Below are 23,043 nucleotides of genomic sequence, written 5' to 3'. Positions count from 1 at the left end.
TTTGGTTTCTGATGCAACCCTGTGGGCAGACCTCAAAATAAACATCCATATGTTGCCTGGCAACTGGGACAGTAACCACAGTTGATCTGTGATGGCAATCCAAGAGCCAGAGAGACCTTAGAACATTTGGCCACACCTTGTGAGTGCCTGATTATGAGGTCTAACACAGGACCACCCCAAGTGCTTAGAAAAAATCCACAAAACGCATGAAGCTGAACTTCCAGTACTATAAAACAACTGTTTCATTTTCATTGCTTTGTGAACTCCACTTTTCCCCCTTTCCCCCTCTCTGCCCCGGGATGATTATTTTGTAAGCAAGGAAGAGAGCAAGGCACGCAGCCTGGATTAGTCATCAAAGAGTAGAAACGCAGCTTTTATTTATTTTTTAACTTGCGTCCATGCCTCTAGGGATTCTGGTTGCTTTTCTTGATGCATGAAATAATTCCAGCTATGTCTGACTTTGGCTGCCCAAGACAAAGCAGAGAAGTTAGACCCAGAAAAGACAGCCTACTTTCCTCTTGTGGCCCCTCCCCTAGTAAAGGTTTGTGCATCTAGGATCTTCTTAAGCCTGTGAGTCACGCAGTTTCAGCAGATTAGAAGCGATATAATGAACAATGAGGAAGACAGCCCATGACAAGCTCTTTGAACTTAAGCCTTAACCTCTCTAGAACACAGTTTCCTCATCTGTAAACTGTCAGGCTTGCGAACTCTGTTGTTCTGCAACTCTAATATGATACGCTATAAATATGTAAAGCTTATTAAATAATGTACCCAATGATAGATGTTCAAATGGGAAACACAGGAGTTTAGCCTCTGGAGTCCCATGGACCTGGGGTCTCATTCTACCTGTGCAACTTCAAGCAAGCTGCTTAACCTTTCCAAACCTGTGTTTTTTATTTGTTAAATGGGTATAAAGATGACACCTACCTCATAAGATGGTAGTGAGGATTTAATGAGGGTGTGTTTATAAGGCCTGGCACATGGTAAGTCAGGAAACAAAAGTGATCTGTATTATTTTACAAATATCAACAACCTCAAAAGTTCTCCTCAGTCTCAGAATGGTGGAGCACTTCTGTGGTGACCACTGACTGCTTTGAGAAGTTACACACGCATGTTGTTTATCTTAAAGACAAAGGGCAACACTATTTTACATTAAGAATTTTTTTTTGGATTGAAATGCATGGTTTGTTTATCCTAAAAGATTATGAGCTCATCTAAAGCATACATGGTTACTGATGATATGATTATTGTATAAGAATAAAAACTTCTGAGCTCTGCTGAACAGTTGCCTCAGAGCCTTTCAGCTTGGTTTCCACAGTGCTTTCAAATTCATTCCTTAGGCACAGACCTAACAGTGTGAGAGAAATGAGAAGTTTTATGGGTCGTTGTGTTATAAGACCAACTGCCAGCCTCCGTCTCTACAGGGATGACAGACTCAAAGTGTCTCAACGCAACTGAGAGGGCACGTACGAGGAAATACTGGCATACAGCCATTGCGTGGCGGCTGAGAGATGAGCCTGTCACGTGACTGTTCTTGCAGCTGGCTTCTCAGTGAAGCATGCTCTTAATAAGAAGGCTTAAATGACAGGAATTATTACAAAGTTCCCTTCTCCAAGATGCTTTCCGAATAACCAAAATGAAAATGTGGGGTGCAATAAAACGTCGTTCTGGAAACCACATAGGAAAAACAAATTCACAAATGTACACTAACAGCAAGCTTAATCTTTGCAAATGTTAAAGAGGTGATGTTACGTAGTTAGGAGAATGGCTGTGGAGCCAGACCACTTGAGTTTGAATTCCAGCTCTGCTACCAGCTATATGACCTTGAGCAAATTCCCTAACTGCTCTGCGCCTGTTTCCTCATCTGTAAAGTGGAAATAATCATAATATCTTCTACCACATTTCATCCCACTTTCACCTAAAATAAAAATTCAATAGGAGAACTGATTTTAAAATAGGCTTCATTTGAACTTGATGTAAAAATATGAACAGTGCAGCTTATCCTTCCGTCTAAGCAACTGTATTCCTACACGATAAGGGAGTTTTTTGCTATGTAATTTAATCCTGCGTTTTAAAAATTTCACCGTATTCAAAGAGGTCTAATTCATCCCTTCTCTACTGCTTATTAAGACATCTAAAGAAACGCTGTCAACAAAACTCTTATTTGCTAATTCCAATCAGTGTACAATGCTCTTTCACAGAAGCAGGAAATTTCATTCATCAGAGAGAATTTCAACAGCATTAAGATATTGAGCGTAATAATAGAGGGCACAATATTCATTTATAGTGCTTTTTGAATTTAGATACAAAGTCCTCTCTTGGTTATTTAAACTGCCTGGATATAAACTACTGAGTCTAGGATTTTATAAGACTGGTCTACTGAAAAGAGCAATAGAATCAAATAGAATCTTGCTATCTGTGTGACCCAGGGTAAGTTATTTCATCTCTCTGGGCCTTAGTCTTCTCATTTTAAAAATTGTCCTAATACCCACTTACCCATTTGCAAAATATGCAACTCTTAAGAGGATTACATGAAATCCTATGTAAATCACTTAGCATAGTAGTTGTTTAACAAATTAATAAATGGTTGGTTTCTTTTTCTTCTTTCCATTTATTTTCATTTATCTAGATCCTGGAGAGCTTCTCCAAACTACATACATACTGCTGGACCTAACCCCTCTCCTACAGCTTTCCAGAATTATTTTCAGATTATCAGAACTAGCTAGAACGTCTTTTGTTTCCTATTGGTTGTCTTTCCATTTTGAACAGTAACCAAATCTTCAGTTCATTGATCAGTAGGAGAAGGTGGAGAAGTTATACACAAGCGGAAAAGATATGGTATATGGTTTATCACTGGTTCAACTGGAAATCAATCAGGGTATTTTGCCAAGATTTTAATTGCAAATATGTAGATCAGTGTTCATCACATTCAGTCTTTGGAAACATGTGAAGAGGTGCAAGAATATGATTGTCAGAGGACTGGAGAAGGAAACAATTCTCTTTTGCTAGGCTAGGAATCCTGGTCTATCACAAGAACATTGAGAATAATTCAGCACCCATTACCACAATAATTAAAAAGATTCTCAAAACCAAGGGAGGGCTCAAACTCAACAACCAAAAGAAGTTAGCCTTTCCTTGTTAATCTCTAGATATTCAGCAAGGGGGTACATTGTTTCTTAGCAATGTGGATCCTTTGTGGCTAAAATTCCAAACAATTAATAATTAACTAATTAATTGATTTAAAACTCAAGATTAGATTCCATCACATGGAAGATGATGTAATTTTATAATCTTGCTGGGGGAAAAAATGATCACTAATTCTAATCAGTGAAACTGTATGCAAAATATGCAGGATATTCATACACATTTAATTAATATTTAATTAAATATTCATAGATATTTAATTATTTTATACTAAAATTGTATATAATGATTCCAGGCAACGAATGTTATGCCAAGCTATTGCACAATGTGACTGGCCGAGCATTAACACCTTAGCTCAGTGGTTTTGGGCCCAGGACCAGAATCACTCATAGCCAGTGTGTGGGGATCAGGGGAGGGCAGCAATGGACACTTAGAAACTTACAAAAGGGAAAGGGCAGGAGGAAGAGGGAGCAAGGATTACAGCTTAAAAAGCTGTAAGCCCTCCCCCCCCAAGTGATCCTCAAACTCCTTTACATGGAGAATGACTGCTTTAGGTTGTTTTAAACAAGACGGCTTTATAGGGGGTGGGTGAAATGACCACTCTTTTCTACGGTCTATTGTTATCCACTGGCACTTTCCTTCTGATGAAAAACAGCCTCTTCCTGCTTTCATTTGGTCAAAAGGAAGGTACTAGAATGCGTTAGATAATAGGATAGATTCACAAAGTTACTTTTCAAAAGTACTTTCCAGCTGTTTTTTTTTGTTTGTTTGTTTTGCGGTACGCGGGCCTTTCACTGCTGTGGCCTCTCCCGCTGCGGAGCACAGGCTCCGGACGCGGAGGCTCAGCGGCCATGGCTCACGGGCCCTGCCGCTCCGCGGCATGCGGGATCTTCCTGGTCCGGGGCACGAACCCGTGTTCCCTGCATTGGCAGGCGGACTCCCAACCACTGCGCCACCAAGGAAGCCCTCCAGCTGGTTTTGAAAGAAAGATTTTTAGTGCTGATACTGCCAGCCCAGGTTACTAAAGAGCCTATATGTTCCCTAAAAAGACAGTCCTGCAATACCCCAAGAATATCTGTCTTCCCCAGTCTCATGACCCTAAACCCTGAGGACACCTGATACTTGCGATTATGCCTGTAGTGCACACTTTTCTTACAACAGAAAAATATAGAACGCTGTAGACATCACCAAGCCCAACAGTGCTGTCATTTTATAGGCAGATATTCTGGACCACTAGAGAACTCTTAATGCTATACACATCCACACATCTAGTATATAGCTCAGTTGCAAGGATTTAAGAAAAACAAAAAGTGCGATTTTCAAAATATTTATTGAGTTTTCAGAAAAATAATATTTGCCTATCTCTGTAAATCAGGAGTCTAAAACTCAAATGAAAATATACGTTGGGGGATGTGAATGAGTGTATCAGGCCAGTATGAAGAGGGAGTAGGAGGCCTCATGACAAAATAGAACATGTGTTCCTCATCTAAAGGCTTTCAAACATTTTAAATACATTGTGCAGGCTTAATAAAATTAATCTGAATTCTGATTCAAGAGCCCCCTTCTGTTCCAGACACAAAGCAATACTGTATAAAATTTAACATTAAAACATTAATTAAATAAAGAGATAAATCAAGAGATGGTGAATATGAAAGAGAAGTGGAGAACTCTGGAAGATGAAAATTCTGGCAACAAGTTTCAATTCCCTGCTGTAGACCAAGGCCTCTGAACCTGATACATCTTTGTAAATAAAATATTATGAAAAGATGCGTGTCTAAAAGCATGAGGATATTTATATTCCAGGACTCTGATGATGACAAGCCATGGTAACGGCATTAGATGAGGATCTTATTTGCCCTGTTGGATATAAACACAATTTCCTATTTTCATGATAAGGAGGAAACAGAAAAGGCTTATACAACTGAAAAACATACAAATAATTTTATTCTTTGCTCCTTTGTCTGGCCACCCTTAGTACAGCTAATAAAGAAACAATATGCAGGAGACTAAGCCCCTGGTTTCTCTGTAGGAACAGTGTTCTCCTCTATTCTGGGCATCTCTGGAGGCGCCAAGGTCTTATCTAGGTCTTTATACTGAGGTCACTTGTGCAGGGGACCTTAATCCATTATAGAGTCCAAAGAGTATGCCTGCACACTAAACGGGCTCAATCTCTTATAGCAACTTTGAGTGAAATGGGAGTGGTCCAGGCCCTTTCTTGGGCTCCAAAAGAGGGCCATAAACATCAATCACGCCAGTTCATGGGGGCCCCTCAGTATGATTCAAAAGTCTCAGCCCCTGTGAACAGCTACAGCTCTCACCAAGATTTCACTGCATTGCTAAGGTCGGAAGACGACTGCCCACAGATAGGCTCTGGCTAGCTCAACTCACTTCTTAGAGCAGTGCTCATCAAATTTTAACAGGTGTAAGGATTTACCTCGAGAGCTTATTAAGGCAGATTCCTCAGTGATCCTGATTGGGTAAGTCTGAGATGGGGCTTGGGAAATCTCCATTTTTAAATAAGTATCCCAGGTGAATTTGACGCAGATGCTCTCCAGACTACATATCATGAAACACTGAATTAGAGCATTCCAAGGGGGTGCAGTACATCCCCAGGACAAGGATCGGGAGAGCCCCAGGGCCATGGATTAGTCTGGAATTATCCTACTGGCCTGCATTTTCTATTTGAGAACCAAGAAACTTCTCTTTTCTAAAGAGACCCCCCAACTGTTAAAGCACAGCTCTGTGCAATTAAGGAAGCCTTGCTTTGATTACAGTCAGCTTCCTCAATCCTCAGTAGTCCATCGGCAGGACTCACTGGGAAACACCTTATATTCCAGGACTCTGATGATGACAAGCCACAGCGTCATCACCACTCACCCATATCTTAGCCATTAGGATCAGTATGTACCATGGGGCCTAGAAAACTGAGGATAATTATAAGCGTGTTGGCAATATGTAAAAAAAACAAAAAACTGTTTACCAAAGTTAACTTGGTTAATCAGTAAAAGCAGACCCAAACCCTCTTTCCAACGTATAAGAAATCCTCCCAAATAAAACTAAAACAACTAGTGTTAGTTGTTTTTTTTTTTTTAAGTGTTGCAAAGGGATCTGTGGGAAAAGAAATAAACACTACCAACAAAACGGGCCAAGCAATACCTTTGTAACTAATGTATGCCAATTATTCCTGGGGAAGGAGTCAGTAAAAAAGATAATAGGTGAGTAGATAGGCATCTGAGGTTCTCCTTGTCTCGCTAAGGATATGTACCCACGGCGAGGCAGCTGCCAAATGCGAAATAAGAAACTAAATTGAGACAATGTGTCCTTAGAGCTAAGTGTCTGGAATCCAGGGGCAGGTTATTCTGTTGACGCGCTTGTCTGCCCTCCCCTGCACCTTAGGTTGGATGGTGAAGAAAGAAACAGGAAGATGAGCAGCGGAAACTTGTCACCCTCAAAGCTGGCTTGGAAGACGGACAACACAGACTCAGTCAGCTGTGGGGTCTCCAGTTCAACTGTGTAGAGCGCAGGACAAATGGAAACCTTAGGTATAGTTGACAGCGGATGGAAATCCAGTCTGTCTACAAGGGACAGTTGTCAAGAACATCTCATAAGAGAGCCCTAGAATGAATCAGAACTCTCTGTCCTACATAACAGCACACAGAAAAGTATACAGGGGGAGACCATGGTACCTCTACTGGTAGTTAAGGGCAAGTCTGGAAAGCTGGGATTAAGAAAATACTGAAGGAGGAGAGCCAACGCTTGGGAAGTTGGATGTGTTCAGACCTCTGAAGAGTTCTGCATCCAACTGACTGGTTGCAGGTCTGCTTTAAGGGACTCATATTCCTAATGTTTATTCCCAGAAAAACAGGGCCAAGCTTAACCTCAGCCCCCTTCCCTCAACCTTCCACTGTGCTTTCATAGCACCTTGATAGCAATGGTTTTTAGCACTTTTTACACTGTGTCTTTATATTTGTTATATGGACCATACTTCACTTCTGTATTCCTAGCACCATGTCTGGCCATTGTAGAAGTTAATAAGAAAAGAGTTCATTACTGATAATTTGATTATCTACTCCTTAATCTTTAGCTAAAGGACAAACAGATGTTAAGTTCTAAAAACTCTACTTATAAATTCTAGAGAACAAAAATGAATATTATTTTACTTTTTCTGCCTACCTAGGATAAATTTCTAAACTAGTGCAGTGGTATCTTAAGGCTCTGTTCATATTAAGATAAAACCAATATTCTTTTTCAATTCAATAAATATTTATTGAGAAATTACTATGGGGAAGGCACCGTGGTAGACGCGATGGGGGTCCAAAGATGTGGATCCTGTCTTCAAAGGGCTCCCAGCATAGTGAAAAGCTGGTATTCTAAGAACAAAGGTAATCAGAGGTAACCAAAGGTAGCCAAATGAGACTATGTAACCAAACGAGACTTTAGTGTGTGTTAACTTCACCCACTAAAACTCATTTTTTGGAAAGTATTTTATGGAGAGCTGTTCAACATGTCCTGAGAAACAATACAGTGCAATGGTTAAGAGATCAGGCTCTTTCTTAATCTGAAAAATGGGCATAATAAGGGTATCTACTTCATCACTGCATCATCGTCACATCATGTAAAGTGTTCAACATATGCCTAGAAGCCAGTAATCATCAGTAAATGTAGCTATAACTATTAATACTCAGATCTAATACAGATTGTACTGATCTGTTCTTTTTTCTGAAACCTATTAAAGTCACTTGCTAATAATTTATTATTATTGCCTAATGTGGACAGAAGGGCACAAGGGTAAGAGTGACACTTTACTAGCAATAGGATTACACATAGCCTCCACCCAAATCTCCAACGTCCAAATATACGGACTTGCTCAGAAGTCAACATGTCTTAAGGGATACTGTAAAGTGCCTTAAAAATTGGAAATAATGGGACTGAGTAATTATTTATATGGCTTACCAAAAAAATAGTGTACCAATTGTTCTTAAGGGGGAGTAGCACCCAACTAAAGGGTATTTTAAGATGTGTGAGAGAGAGTGTTTTTGTCATGCTCTGGCATTCAGTGGGAACAAGACAGCCCTGCCCAACTAAGAATCATCAACCCAAATGCCATTAGTACTCTGTTGAGAAACACTGGGTAGCTGACATTTTTAAGTTAAAAGCTATTCACAGAGAAAAAAAGAAAACACAATTGTTTTTGAAGACCCATCGTACTTTCCCAGTATGCAGATTATTAATTCAATATATTAAAAATTATAGGATAAAATATGTTCCTCTTATGAGGCCAGACACATTGATGCTAAAACACATATTCCAGATTCATATAGTCTTCAAAATGAGGGCACTCTGAGGTATAATGAAAGAAAAGATACAAAGACATCTATGTATACAGGAGAACATAGGCTGTGGGCTTTTTATTTAAACAGGACTAAACAACTAGATGGTTCATATTTTGGGAAAAGTAAATAGTCCTACCTAAGAATTGGTGATGCATTAAAGATATAATTGTTATTATAAACAATGAATAGGAACACAAATATTTGACTGATTTTAAAAAATTAGTTCAAATTAATTCCTCATGTTTTCTTAATTTTGTTTGTTTCATTCTTTCAAACCGCTATTTCACATGATACCTTTTAAATTTTCATTGTGAGAGAAGAATTATACTCAGCCAATTCATGGAACCATCAAGAAACTGAACCTACCACTAATACTGTACTATAATCAACTCCTCTCTGCAGTGGGAATCCTCTCTCAAAGCATGTGAACTGAATCATAACCAACATTTACACTTGAATGCACTGCTTCATAAACACTGTCATGCAGTCTGTGAAGCTCACTTTTTTATAATAGTCACCAAGGGTCCTTGCTGCATGCACCAGGATTCCCGCTCCATCCTCATTGCTATTGGCCACCTAGCCCTTCTCCATCAGTCAGCAGATACGGCCTTTGCTAGTTTGGCATGATTTTGCTAAACGTCACTACTTTGTTTTAATCTTATACTGTCTCCTAGAAGCCAGGCAGCATTCCCAGCGACAAATATCCTTTAGATACTGAAAAATCAGTGTGCAAAAGTTAAATTCAGTGCCCACAAACAAAATGTCAGGAAGAGGCACTCTTTAAGTTACTCATTAGAAAATAAACTTTACCCTTTTGAACGAGATGCCACTCCTTATTGAGCTTCGCTGCAATGCAGAGGTTTTCTCTCTAGAAACATCTCATATATCAGGAACTTTCCAGAGCTGCTGATTAAGCACTTCCCTTCCTCTGATGTAGGTATAGGTGGGTTGCTAGAGGGCTCGTCAGAGGCCCCAAGGTCCAGCCCTTTAAGGAAGCTTCTTAAACTCTGCCTCGTTTTCTCAGCTGTAAAATGGGTATAAAGAACTTGCCTCTTACCCGTTTATAACTGAGGAATGCTAGGACCCTAACAATACATAAAAGATCGTCAAATCTCCATGAAAACATTTCCATTCTTGAAATACAGGTACAAAGTACCCCTCAGCGATGTCATCCGACCACAGTCTCAGACTGTGTTCAAGGAAATAGAACCAAAACATGTCACATTTGCCACACCACACCCAGCATGTATCAGGTAAACGGAGAGGTTATACACAGTGAGGCGGCATTCTCTAAAACGGAGGTCATCACAGTGGAGGGGGCAGGGCTCGGGGAGAAGATTGGGTCTAACCCTAGAGATAAAAGTGCCAAACCAAATCGACAGAGCTCCTGCTTTTCTTCTTTCAGCATTTTCTCCGGATCACACAAACTCCTGGTTTTGTAACCCTACCGTGTACGATCACCAGACACATTCCCAGCCCAGAAGCCAGCAACAGTGGCGCCGACAGGGAGGAGGGGTTGACTAGTAACACAAGTGAACTTAGAATCCGTTTGTAAGGAAATGGATTCTCAAGGGCAAGAGACGGGTAAGAGCGCACGTCAAAGTCTGGGAGCCGTGGCAGGGTCCGAGCCTGGGACGCGCAGGGCCGGCGCGAAGGCAGCGCGGGCTGTCCGCCTGGGACGCAGACGAAATCAGTACTCACTCCGCGTTCGGCTTCCGGGCCCAGAGACTTCAGCGGGGTTTGGGGGATGTTTGCATTCCCGGTTGGGCTCGGCCCTCTCAGTTTCCGTTTAGAGCCTCAGCCCAGCCCGCAGAGAGGGAGGCGGCGGGGCGGCCCCAGGACGCGACGCTGGCCGCTCCCCGCCCCCTTCGCCCGCCCCCAGCGCGGTTCCAGGAGGGAGGTGCCCGCCGCCGCCGACTCATCGCGGGGCTGGCATCCCGGAGGCTGGCAGACTAAACAGCGCGGCCTGTGATGCAGGCCACCGGCCGATGGCAGAGGTCTGCCACTCCTAGGATGTCGCCAAAGGCCCAAAGTGGGCTCTTTGCAAACACACGCCCCCAAATATTACTTTTGAAGCTATAAAGTAAGTTAACAATTCACATTGTATAACGGATTTTTTTTTAAAGAGCAGTTGAACAGAACTAGAGTTCTACTGAATTACTGGACGTGGTACATTATGACTAAACATTTCAAAATAACTAAGAAGGGATTTTAAGCCACAGAATAAGAATTCATGAATTCATATTGCTATAAATAAATAAATGAATGAATAAGTATATAGGGGAGAAGGAAATGCTCTCCCTTATAGAAGAATGCCAACTAATATATGTAAGTGATGGGGTTAGAGAGAAGAGTTCCAAAATTTAAAGGAAATATGGGAAGCCAACTTTTCCCAAAGCCATAAAGCAATCACAGTGAAGACTCTGGACAGTGAGCTTGGGGTATGAGTGGAGGAGGCTGCGGTGGCGGAAGGCTGAGGACCCGAGGCCTCAGGCCGATAGCTAGTGGCAACTGAGCAGCCAGTCCTTCAGCCTCCAAGCCAGAGGTGACAGCATTCCGAAGGCGGAGAGCTCAGCGGCACAGCGCGCAGCGGCGCACCCGCCTGCTCCCGGCAGTCAAAGCACGTGGGGTCGCACTGACTTCTCCTGCTAGGTGTTCCTCACAACCACCTTGTCTATTATCAGTGTTCCTTTACTTCTGTTAAATAAAGGTGGCGAAGTAAGTGCCCTTCCAACTCTAATATTTTATTATAATTCCCTGAGAAGACCCTGTCCTCATAATTCTTTTTTTTAAACATCTTTATTGGAGTATAATTGCTTGACAACGTTGTGTTAGTTTCTACTGTATAACAAAGTGAATCAGCTATACACATACATATATCCCCATATCTCCTCCCTCTTGCGTCTCCCTCCCACCCTCCGTATCCCACCCCTCTAGGTGAACACAAAGCACCAAGCTGATCTCCCTGTGCTATGCGGCTGCTTCCCACTAGCTATCTATTTTACATTTGGTAGTGTATATACGTCCATGCCACTCTCTCATTTCGTCCCAGCTTACCCTTCCCCCTCCCCGTGTCCTCAAGTCCATTCTCTACGTCTGTGTCTTTATTCCTGTCCTGCCCCTAGGTTCTTCAGAACCATTTTTTTTTTTAGATTCCATATATATGTGTTAGCATACGATATTTGTTTTTCTCTTTCTGACTTACTTCACTCTGTATGACAGACTCTAGGTCCATCCAGCTCACGACAAATAACTCAATTTCGTTTCTTTCTATGGCTGAGTAATATTCCATTGCATATGTGTGCCACATCTTCTTTATCCATTCATCTGTTGATGGACACTTAGGTTGCTTCCATATCCTGGCTATTGTAAACAGTGCTGCAGTGAACATTGTGGTACATGACTCTGAATTATGATTTTCTCAGGGTATATGCCCAGTAGTGGGATTGCTGGGTCATATAGTAGTTATATTTTTAGTTTTTTAAGGAACCTCCATACTGTTCTCCATAGTGGCTGTGTCAATTTACATTCCCACCAACAGAGCAAGAGGGTTCCCTTTTCTCCACACACCCTCTCCAGCATTTATTGTTTGTAGATTTTCATAATTCTTCTTGATGAAAATTCAGCTTAAAATTCCTTTTTTGTTTACTGTCAGTATTTTCTCTGCTTTTTTGTTTCTCAAATAAACCTCAGCTTGTCTAGGTTTTCCTGAGACAAAAGACAACTAGGATGACTTATTTGGGCCACTCTCCAAGAGGGATGAGCCCTGGGTCCCAGAGCCCCACTGTTAGGCAGCATAACTCCCTCAATGAGGGTGAGTATGTCTGAGCTCCTCAAGAGTACAGGTTAGTAATTACATGGTTATGAAGTAAATTTTCCAAAGGTTCTTGTCCTGCAGGACAGGTAGAAAGGGGCTCCCTTCCCTGGAGATGAAGAGGGATGTATCACTGCCAGGTGTGCCGTGTCTATCGCAGTCCCTGAGGCTCATCCTTTCCCCCACTGGGGCCTCCACATCACCCGCATCTGAAGAACTGGAGGGTACTTATTAAATAGAGAAAATCCTGGACCTACCCCCTCCTGGTGAATCAGATTCTTTTGGCTTGGAAGCTGAGGATCTGCATTTTAACCAGATTTTCTAATCGATGTTTAAGTAATCTAAGGTACAGGTGGTCTAAATTACCCATTCAGCACAATTCAGCATCCTTGCTGCTCAAAGTGTGGTCGCCAGACCAGCAGCAGCAGCAACTGGGAGCTTGTTAGAAAAGCAGAAAGAATCTCAGCCTCGCCCCAGACTTTCTGAGTCAGAATCTTCATTTTAGTAAACACCTCACCGATTCAGTATGTACATTAAAATATGAGAATTACTGCTCTGATCTTGTTTCCCAAACCTTGGTTATTTGTGTACTACCTACTTAATATTTTTTAATCTGCCACAGCTACATGTACTTAATATTTTTAAAAAATAGATTTACCTTTTTAACCATTAATCTAGCCTTGTCTTAAGCAAAACCATCCATGGGATCACGGTTTGAAGTGCTAGTTTACTTTCCTAGCACATTAAAATACATGCAGAACTTTTGAAATAGAAACGCTTGCCTCCTTAGCGAACAGAGTCATCAAACACACCACATGTGGTCCAGCGGTTCTGTGGGTGAGGCTGACACTGAACGATGGAATACCTCCCACAATATGCAGAGTTTATTCAGCCCCTCAGTCATATTATGGATGAGAAAAGTAAAGGCCTGGGAGGAGGGCTGTGCCGCCAAAGTTAACACAGCTAGTTATGGCAGAACCAGGGCCAAAACCACAGAAGGACTTCTCTGGTGGGTGCTTATTCCTGTGCAGATTTTCTCCTCTCTAACTGGGAGAAAAGCTGTTTGTACCCTCTTCTGTTTAAAAGGCCTAATGCTGCTAAACAGCCTATAATCAGTGATTTTCCTCCAGTTCAATTAGGTAATTCTCCTGTTTTCCTTTCTGTAGTGGATAGCTGGCAGCTGACAATACACTTGAAAAATCCTCACTACTCACGGATCATTTCCCACCTAATCAATAAGCACCTTCCCAGAGGAGAACCAGAGCGTTCCCAACCCCAGATTCCGCGCAGCAGAGCTGAGGCATGGGAATTGCACTGGCCAATCAGCCGTGCCTCACAAGAGTGAGATTGAAAATAAGCCTGTGTGGAGGCGCCACCCACCGGTAGATCTGTGTTATGATAAGGCCTTTCAGCATTTGAGACGGGCAGTGCCAGAGTTTCTGGCCTCCAGTCCTAAATGTGATACGTGCTGAGCTGCAGTGACAGCAAGGAGAAGCTCCCACGGTGTGTCCGGGCATTGTTCCTGGCTGTGAAACTACATTCCTTCTGCTGGAGCCTTCTGGATTTCTCTAGGAGCTACCCGCCATCCCTTAAGAAATTCCTTTTTAGCTTGAACTAGTCAGAGTAAATTCCAATTGGAACTGACAGCTTTAACCAGTACTTCTTAATAGCTATGCTCTCCTGCAGAGACAGTCCTGATGCAAGTTCAACCTCGCTTTCCTTACCTGAATAAGTTGGTGGTTACGATAGAAGTTGCCTGAGAACTTTTCCAGTAACACAGTTGCCTGACTGTGGATCGCAACTATTTTCTTATTTAATAAGAGTCTAATGTCTTTTCTTTCTTTCTTTTTTGTTTTTACATCTTTATTGGAGTATAACTGCTTTACAATGGGGTGTTTCTGCTTTATAACAAAGTGAATCAGTTATACATATACATATGTTCCCATATCTCTTCCCACTTGCGACTCCCTCCCTCCCACCCTCCCTATCCCACCCCTCTAGGTGGTCACAAAGCACCGAGCTGATCTCCCTGTGCTATGCGGCTGCTTCCCACTAGCTATCTATTTTACGTTTGGTAGTGTATATATGTCCATGCCACTCTCTTGCTTTGTCACAGCTTACCCTTCCCCCTCCCCATATCCTCAAGCCTATTCTCTAGTAGGTCTGTGTCCTTATTCCTGTCTTACCCCTAGGTTCTTCATGACATTTTTTTTCTTAAATTCCATATGTATGTGTTAGCATACGGTATTTGTCATTCTCTTTCTGACTTACTTCACGCTGTATGACAGACTCTAGGTCCATCCACCTCATTACAAATAGCTCAATTTAGTTTCTTTTTATGGCTGAGTAATATTCCATTGTATATATGTGCCACTTCTTCTTTATCCATTCATCCGATGATGGGCACTTAGGTTGTTTCCATCTTCTGGCTATTGTAAATAGAGCTGCAATGAACATTTTGCTACATGACTCTTTTTGAATTATGGTTGTCTCAGGGTATATGCCCAGTAGTGGGATTGCTGGGTCATATGGTAGTTCTATTTGCAGTTTTTTAAGGAACCTCCATACTGTTCTTCATAGTGGATGTACCAATTCACATTCCCACCAGCAGTGCAAGAGTGTTCCCTTTTCTCCACACCCTCTCCAGCATACATTGTTTCTAGATTTTTTGATGATGGCCATTCTCACTGGTGTGAGATGATATCTCATTGTAGTTTTGATTTGCATTTCTCTAATGATTAATGATGTTGAGCATTCTTTCATGTGTTTGTTGGCAATCTGTATATCCTCTTTGGAGAAATGTCTATTTAGGTCTTCTGCCCATTTTTGGATTGGGTTGTTTGTTTTTTTGTTACTGAGCTGCATGAGCTGCTTGTAAATTTTGGAGATTAATCCTTTGTCAGTTGCTTCATTTGCAAATATTTTCTCCCATTCTGAGGGTTGTCTTTTGGTCTTGGTTAGGGTTTCCTTTGCTGTGCAAAAGCTTTGAAGTTTCATTAGGTTCCATTTGTTTATTTTTGTTTTTATTTCCATTTCTCTAGGAGGTGGGTCAAAAAGGATCTTGCTGTGATTTATGTCATAGAGTGTTCTGCCTATGTTTTCCTCTAAGAGTTGAATAGTGTCTGGCCTTACATTTAGGTCTTTAATCCATTTTGAGCTTATTTTTGTGTATGGTGTTAGGGAGTGATCTAATCTCATACTTTTACATGTACCTGTCCAGTTTTCCCCACACCACTTATTGAATAGGCTGTCCTTTCTCCACTGTATATTCCTGCCTCCTTTATCAAAGATAAGGTGACCATATGTGTGTGGGTTTATCTCTGGGCTTTCTATCCTGTTCCATTGATCTATCTTTCTGTTTTTGTGCCAGTACCATACTGCCTTGATTACTGTAGCTTTGTAGTATAGTCTGAAGTCAGGGAGCCTGATTCCTCCAGCTCCACTTTTCTTCCTCAAGATTGCTTTGGCTATTCGGGGTCTTTTGTGTTTCCATACAAATTGTGAAATTTTTTGTTCTAGTTCTGTGAAAAATGACAGTGGTAGTTTGATAGGGATTGCATTGAATCTGTAGATTGCTTTGGGTAGTAGAGTCATTTTCACAATGTTGATTCTTCCAATCCAAGAACATGGTATATCTCGCCATCTATTAGTATCATCTTCAATTTCTTTCATCAGTGTCTTATAATTTTCTGCATACAGGTCTTTTGTCTCCTTAGGTAGGTTTAGTCTTACATATTTTATACATTTTGTTGCAATAGTAAATGGGAGTGTTTTCTTGATTTCACTTTCAGATTTTTCATCATTAGTGTATAGGAATGCCAGAGATTTCTGTGCATTAATTTTGTATCCTGCTACTTTACCAAATTCATTCATTAACTCTACTAGTTTTCTGGTAGCATCTTTAGGATTCTCTATGTATAGTATCATGTCATCTGCAAACAGTGACAGCTTTACTTCTTCTTTTCTGATTTGGATTCCTTTTATTTCCTTTTCTTCTCTGATTGCTGTGGCTAAAACTTGCAAAACCATGTTGAATAAGAGTGGTGAGAGTGGGCAACCTTGTCTTGTTCCTGATCTTAGTGGAAATTCTTTCAGTTTTTCACCATTGAGGACGATGTTGGCTGTGGGTTTGTCATATATGGCCTTTATTATGTTGAGGAAAGTTCCCTCTATGCCTACTTTCTGGAGGGTTTTTATCATAAATGGGTGCTGAATTTTGTCAAAAGCTTTCTCTGCATCTATTGAGATGATCATATGGTTTTTCTCCTTCAATTTGTTAATATGGTTTATCACATCGATTGATTTGCGTATATTGAAGAACTCTTGCATTCCTGGAATAAACCCCACTTGATCATGGTGTATGATCCTTTTAATGTGCTGTTGGATTCTGTTTGCTTTTTTTTTCTTTTTTTTTTTTTGTGGTACGCGGGCCTCTCACTGTTGTGGCCTCTCCCGTTGCAGAGCACAGGCTCTGGACGCGCAGGCTCAGCAGCCACGGCTCACGGGCCCAGCCGCTCCATGGCATGTGGGATCTTCCCGGACCGGGGCACGAACACGTGTCCCCTGCATCGGCAGGCAGACTCTCAACCACTGCGCCACCAGGGAAGCCCTGTTTGCTAGTATTTTGTTGAGGATTTTTGCATCTATGTTCATCAGTGATATTGGCCTGTAGTTTTCTTTCTTTGTGACATCCTTGTCTGGTTTTGGTATCAGGGTGATGGTGGCCTCGTAGAATGAATTTGGGAGTGTTCCTCCCTCTGCTATATTTTGGAAGAGTTTGAGAAGGATAGGTGTTAGCTCTTCTCTAAATGTTTGATGGAATTCACCTGTGAAGCCATCTGGTCCTGGGCTTTTGTTTGTTGGAAGATTTTTTTTTTTTTTTTTTTTTTTTTGCGGTACGTGGGCCTCTCACTGCTGTGGCCTCTCCCGTTGCGGAGCACAGGCTCCGGACGCGCAGGCTCAGCGGCCATGGCTCACAGGCCTAGCCGCTCCATGGCATATGGGATTTTCCCAGACCGGGGCACGAACCCGTGTCCCCTGCATCGGCAGGCGGACTCTCAACCACTGCGCCACCAGGGAAGCCCTGTTGGAAGATTCTTAATCACTGCTTCAATTACAGTGCTTGTGATTGGTCTGTTCATATTTTGTATTTCTTCCTGATTCAGTCTTGGCAGGTTGTGCATTTCTAAGAATTTGTCCATTTTTTCCAGGTTGTCCATTTTATTGGCATAGAGTTGCTTATAGTAATCTCTCATGATCTTTTTTATTTTTACAGTGTCAGTTGTTACTTCTCCTTTTTCATTTCTAATTCTATTGATTTGGGTCTTCTCCCTTTTTTTCTTGATGAGTCTGGATAATGGTTTATCAATTTTGTTTATCTTCTCAAAGAACCAGCTTTTAGTTTTATTGAGCTTTGCTATCGTTTCCTTCATTTCTTTTTCATTTATTTCTGATCTGATCTTTACGATTTCTTTCTTTCTGCTAACTTTGGGGTTTTTTTGTTCTTCTTTCTCTAATTGCTTTAGGTGCAAAGTTAGGTTGTTTATTCAAGATGTTTCCTGTTTCTTAAGGTAGGATTTTATTGCTATAAACTTCCCTCTTAGAACTGCTTTTGCTGCATCCCATAGGTTTTGGGTCATCATGTCTCCATTGTCATTTGTTTCTAGGTATTTTTTTATTTCCTCTTTGATTTCTTCAGCGATCACTTCATTATTAAGTACTGTATTGTTTAGCCTCCATGTGTTTGTATTTTTTACAGATTTTTTCCTGTAATTGATATCTAGTCTCATAGCGTTGTGGTCAGAAAAGATACTTGATACAATTTCAGTTTTCTTAAATTTACCAAGGCTTGATTTGTGACCCAAGATATGATCTATCCTGGAGAATGTTCCATGAGCACTTGAGAAAAATGTGTATTCTGTTGTTTTTGGATGGAATGTCCTATAAATATCAATTAAGTCCATCTTGTTTAATGTATCATTTAAAGCTTGTGTTCCCCTATTTATTTTCATTTTGGATGATCTGTGCATTGGTGAAAGTGGGGTGTTAAAGTCCCCTACTATGAATGTGTTACTGTCGATTTCCCCTTTTATGGCTGTTAGTATTTGCCTTATGTATTGAGGTGCTCCTATGTTGGGTGCATAAATATTTACAATTGTTCTATCTTGTTATTGGATCGATCCCTTGATCATTATGTAGTGTCCTTCTTTGTCTCTTCTAATAGTCTTTATTTTAAAGTCTATTTTGTCTGACATGAGAATTGTTACTCCAGTTTTCTTTTGGTTTCCATTTGCATGGAATATGTTTTTCCATCCCCTCACTTTCAGTCTGTATGTGTCTCTAGGTCTGAAGTGGGTCTCTTGTAGACAGCATATATATGGGTCTTGTTTTTGTATCCATTCAGCCAATCTGTGTCTTTTGGTGGGAGCATTTAGTCCATTTCCATTTAAGGTAATTATCGATATGTATGTTCCTATTCCCATTTTCTTAATTCTTTTGGGTTTGTTATTGTAGGTCTTTTCCTTCTCTTGTGTTTCTTGCCTAGAGAAGATCCTTTAGCATTTGTTGTAAAGCTGGTTTGGTGGTGCTGAACTCTCTCAGCTTTTGCTTGTCTATAAAGGGTTTAATTTCTCTATCAAATCTGAATGAGATCCTTGCTGGGTAGAGTAATCTTGCTTGTAGGTTTTTCTCCTTCATCACTTTAAATATGTCCTGCCAGTCCCTTCTGGCTTGCAGAGTTTCTGCTGAAAGATCAGCTGTTAACCTCATGGGGATTCCCTTGTGTGTTATTTGTTGTTTTTCCCTTGCTGCTTTTAATATGTTTTCTTTGTATTTAATTTTTGACAGTTTGATTAATATGTGTCTTGGCATGTTTCTCCTTGGATTTATCCTGTATGGGACTCTCTGTGCTTCCTGGAGTTCATTAACTATTTCCTTTCCCATATTAGGGAAGTTTTCAACTATAATCTCTTCAAATCTTTTCTCAGTCCCTTTCTTTTTCTCTTCTTCTTCTGGAACCCCTATAATTCAAATGTTGGTGCATGTAATGTCTTCCTAGAGGTCTCTGAGACTGTCCTCAGTTCTTTTCATTCTTTTTTCTTTATTCTGTTCTGCAGTAGTTATTTCCACTACTTTATCTTCCAGGTCATTTATCCGTTCTTCTGTCTCAGTTATTCTGCTATTGATCCCTTCTAGAGTATTTTAAATTTCATTTATTGTGTTGTTCATTGTTGCTTGTTTCCTCTTTAGTTCTCCTAGGTCCTTGTTAAATGTTTCTTGCATTTTGTCTATTCTATTTCCAAGATTTTGGATCATCTTTACTATCATTATTCTGAATTCTTTTTCAGGCAGACTGCCTATTTCCTCTTTATTTGTTAGGTCTGGTGGGTTTTTACCTTCCTCCTTCACGTGCTGTGTTTTTCTGTCTTCTCATTTTGCTCATCTTACTGTGTTTGGGGTCTCCTTTTGGCAGGCTGCAGGTTCGTAGTTCCCGTTGTTTTTGGTGTCTGTCCCCAGTGGCTAAGGTTGGTTCAGTGGGTTGTGTAGGCTTCCTGGTGGAGGGGACCAGTGCCTGTGTTCTGGTGGATGAGGCTGGATCTTGTCTTTCTGGTGGGCAGGTCCACAACTGGTGGTGTGTTTTGGGGTGTCTGTGGACTTATTATGATTTTAGGCAGCCTCTCTGCTAATGGGTGGGGTTGTGTTCCTGTCTTGCTAGTTGTGTGGCATAGGGTGTCCAGCACTGTAGCTTGCTGGTCGTTGAGTGAAGCTGGGTGTGGGTGTTGAGATGGAGATCTCTGGGAGATTTTCGCCGTTTCATATTACGTGGAACTGGGAGGTCTCTTGTGGACCAGTGACCTGAAGTTGGCTCTCCCACCTCAGAGGCACAGCACTGACTCCTGGCTGTAGCACCAAGAGCCTTTCATCCACACGGCTTGTAAATGTTCTGTCCAAGATTCTGGAATCTGCATTTCTTCATCAAGTTCTGGTTCCTGCTAGTGTTGGAGGGTCTCCTGCAGAGGTAGGGGTGGCTATCTCTCACCGTGAGGACAAGGACACTGGCAACAGAAGTCCTGGGAAGTACTCCTTTGCGTGAGCCCTCCGAGAGTCCTCCATTAGCCCCACCCAAGAACCTGGGTCAAGAGTCTAATTTCTATAGCCTCATTAGTCCTCATTATTAATTTATCAAAAATTTAATTTTAATCACTAAACATCTTATAATAATTATTTTGAGTTATTCAATAGAGATATCTATGCCACTTAAGTGCTCTGGATCCTCCAAGCCCAGGACTGCATGGCAGAAGTGGTATTATTTGTGCATATGATTGCTGATTTTGTAAGAAGTCTCATAAAACAGTTCTGCAATACATGGTAACTAACCATTCTATCATTAAATACTGAATCCTTAATACAGACTATGATTTTCTTAATAATTGTAAAATTGTCACTTTAACTTTCGAGTTGAATGTGTCCAGAATCAAGAAAACCAGGCCTAATTCTCACTGCCAATTGTATTTACTATTTTGTCATGTCATGTGTTGGGAGAATATTATTTGCCTGTGTGTGTTATGATAATTAATTGTGTAACAAAATGCTTCAAGGGATCACAAATGCTATTACCCCCAGCTTTTCTGAATGATGCATGGGAATGATCATTTTTAGGTGATGATGATACCAAGCCCTTTCAATCTGGCATCAAAAGACAAAATAAGAAAAACAAGAAAGCATATGTATTTTTTTCTTCTAATACCCTATAAGAGTTAAAGATATAGAAAGGAAGGAATGAAGAATTAAATCCTGGAAAAACTAATATTCAGGAAACTGGTGAAGGAAATTGAGTCAGGAAACCACAGTGAAAACGGATAATCAAGAGAAGAATGGAGATAGGAGAAGGCAGTGTCAGAAGCCAAGGAGAGATAGGAGAAGGCAGTGTCAGAAGCCAAGGAAAGAATTACAAGTTTGCCAGTAAACTAAAACAATAACTATGTGGCTAAATGTGTCCACCTCCCAGTTACACTCCCTCCCACAGCTTCCTGAGACCTAGCAGGGTTTGGGGAGGATGGCCAAATTCTTTGTAAGCATTCCATCTTGAAATGATTGGATGATACTCCTGTGTGGAAAAATGATGGGAAAGGGACTGCTTCTTACCACGAAATTCAAGGGAAAAACAAAAACAAAAACTAAGCACGATTTTCCACAAGGTACCGACTCTCTAGGAGTTTAGGTAATGATAATTCTAGAAACCATTTACAAATGATTCACTAAACCTCATGAGGTTGGGGTTTTGCTAATGAGACTTCTCATTTTAAATTATTAAGCATAAGTTAAATACAGGTCCTAATACTGTAAAAGATAGGAAGTATCCAGAAAATCTTTTTTAGTTGGAGACCTCCAAACAATAGAAGATGAGGACTACCGAGGGCAACCGCAGCAGAGATACATTTGCCCAGCCTCTTCTCATTTCTCAGTTGAGTTTTACTTTGGGTACATTTTAGGGGCTAGGAGAGCAGCTGAGACTCCAGAAGGCACTAAAATACGAACTCTTCACCAAGCAAGTAACATCCATGAGAAAGTCCACAGCCCTCCATAGGAGAGTTACCAGTTTTAAAGGAAAAATGCTTATTTACAATAGTTGTATAGGCAATCCTGAAATAGGTTAAGGTTTTTGATAATCTTGGACACACTGGAAGATCACAAGCTGAAATGGGAGGAACAAAACTATTTTATATATTGAAAACTACTAGCTAAAATGGTAGTTACATCTTATCTTGCAAGATGAAATTTCAGTGATTTTTATAAGTTGCGAAGCTTTGTAGTGTCATATTACCAAAGAAGGCTCAATCAGAGTTTATAAGGTCCAGGACCTTGTGTGAACTGGAAACCTGGCTTTGAACCCTACCTCCATCTTACTGGCTTTGTGATCTTGTCGAGGTTACTTAACCTCTCTGAGCCCAGGTTTTCTCAGGTATAAAGGAATAATAATTATAAGGTTGTGACGGGATTACCTAAGATAATTATATAGCACACTTAGCAAAGAGCCTGGTGTGGTTAATACTCATGAAGAAAATCTGGTGTGTGCAAAAGTCAAATATTATTTATAGATATTTGTGGTAATAATGCATATTTTTGGACACATTATTATATGCCAGTAAGAATAATAACATAAATAGCTTTGCGAAGTTTTAAATCATTCAAATCATTAGTAAGAAATTACATGCCTCCTGCCTCACACTACCCCCACCAGCACAGAATTGGTACTTTGTTTAAAAACTTTCAGTGATATATGGACACTGTTTACCTTCCCTACAAGTCCCACCCACTAATGGTACACCTGTAGAGTAGGGGTCTTTTCTTGCTCAGGAAATGACTGACCTTGGTGACCGGAGCTGTTCCACCAGCCTGAGTTCTGGAGGGTTGACTGCTCCCAAGCTTTGTCGCTTTTTTCTGAAAATAGGAAATATTAGTTTCTATAGGAGGAGACATCTTCACAACGTAGTCAAGTGTACATTTTCCTATCAATACAAATATCTTTTCAGGCAAAATTCAGACTAATATACTAAGTACGCAAAAAAAGAACGTTTTTATTTTTTCATGTCTTCGCCAGAAGACTATATAAATATTAAAAACAAAGAGTATTGTACATTGAATAGTCCCCAGTTGTTCAATATTCAGTGGTTTGGAGCACTACAGAAATCCTCACATGGGAGTTGTCATTTTCCACCACAGTGCACTCCCAGAACATCATCGCTCACCGTG

The 23,043-nt window shown here is 40.8% G+C and overlaps 1 protein-coding gene across 5 annotated transcripts in view; it reads right to left on the bottom strand.

Moving 5' to 3' along the window:
* CAST (calpastatin) overlaps positions 1 to 23,043 on the bottom strand; it is a 125,433-nt gene that overhangs the window by 69,546 nt on the left and 32,844 nt on the right. For 3 of the 5 annotated variants that reach the window (XM_060143310.1, XM_060143312.1, XM_060143311.1), the window contains one exon: positions 22,660 to 22,731. In XM_060143310.1, coding sequence (XP_059999293.1) covers positions 22,660 to 22,731 — 72 coding nt within the window. Of the gene's footprint in view, positions 1 to 10,178; positions 10,293 to 22,659; positions 22,732 to 23,043 lie in introns of those variants that run through there. The other 2 variants (XM_060143313.1, XM_060143314.1) reach the window with 2 other exon arrangements.

This window comes from Lagenorhynchus albirostris, chromosome 3 (genome assembly GCF_949774975.1).
Source record: "Lagenorhynchus albirostris chromosome 3, mLagAlb1.1, whole genome shotgun sequence".
NCBI lineage: Eukaryota > Metazoa > Chordata > Mammalia > Artiodactyla > Delphinidae > Lagenorhynchus > Lagenorhynchus albirostris.
This window is presented reverse-complemented; position numbering and strand designations above follow the sequence as displayed.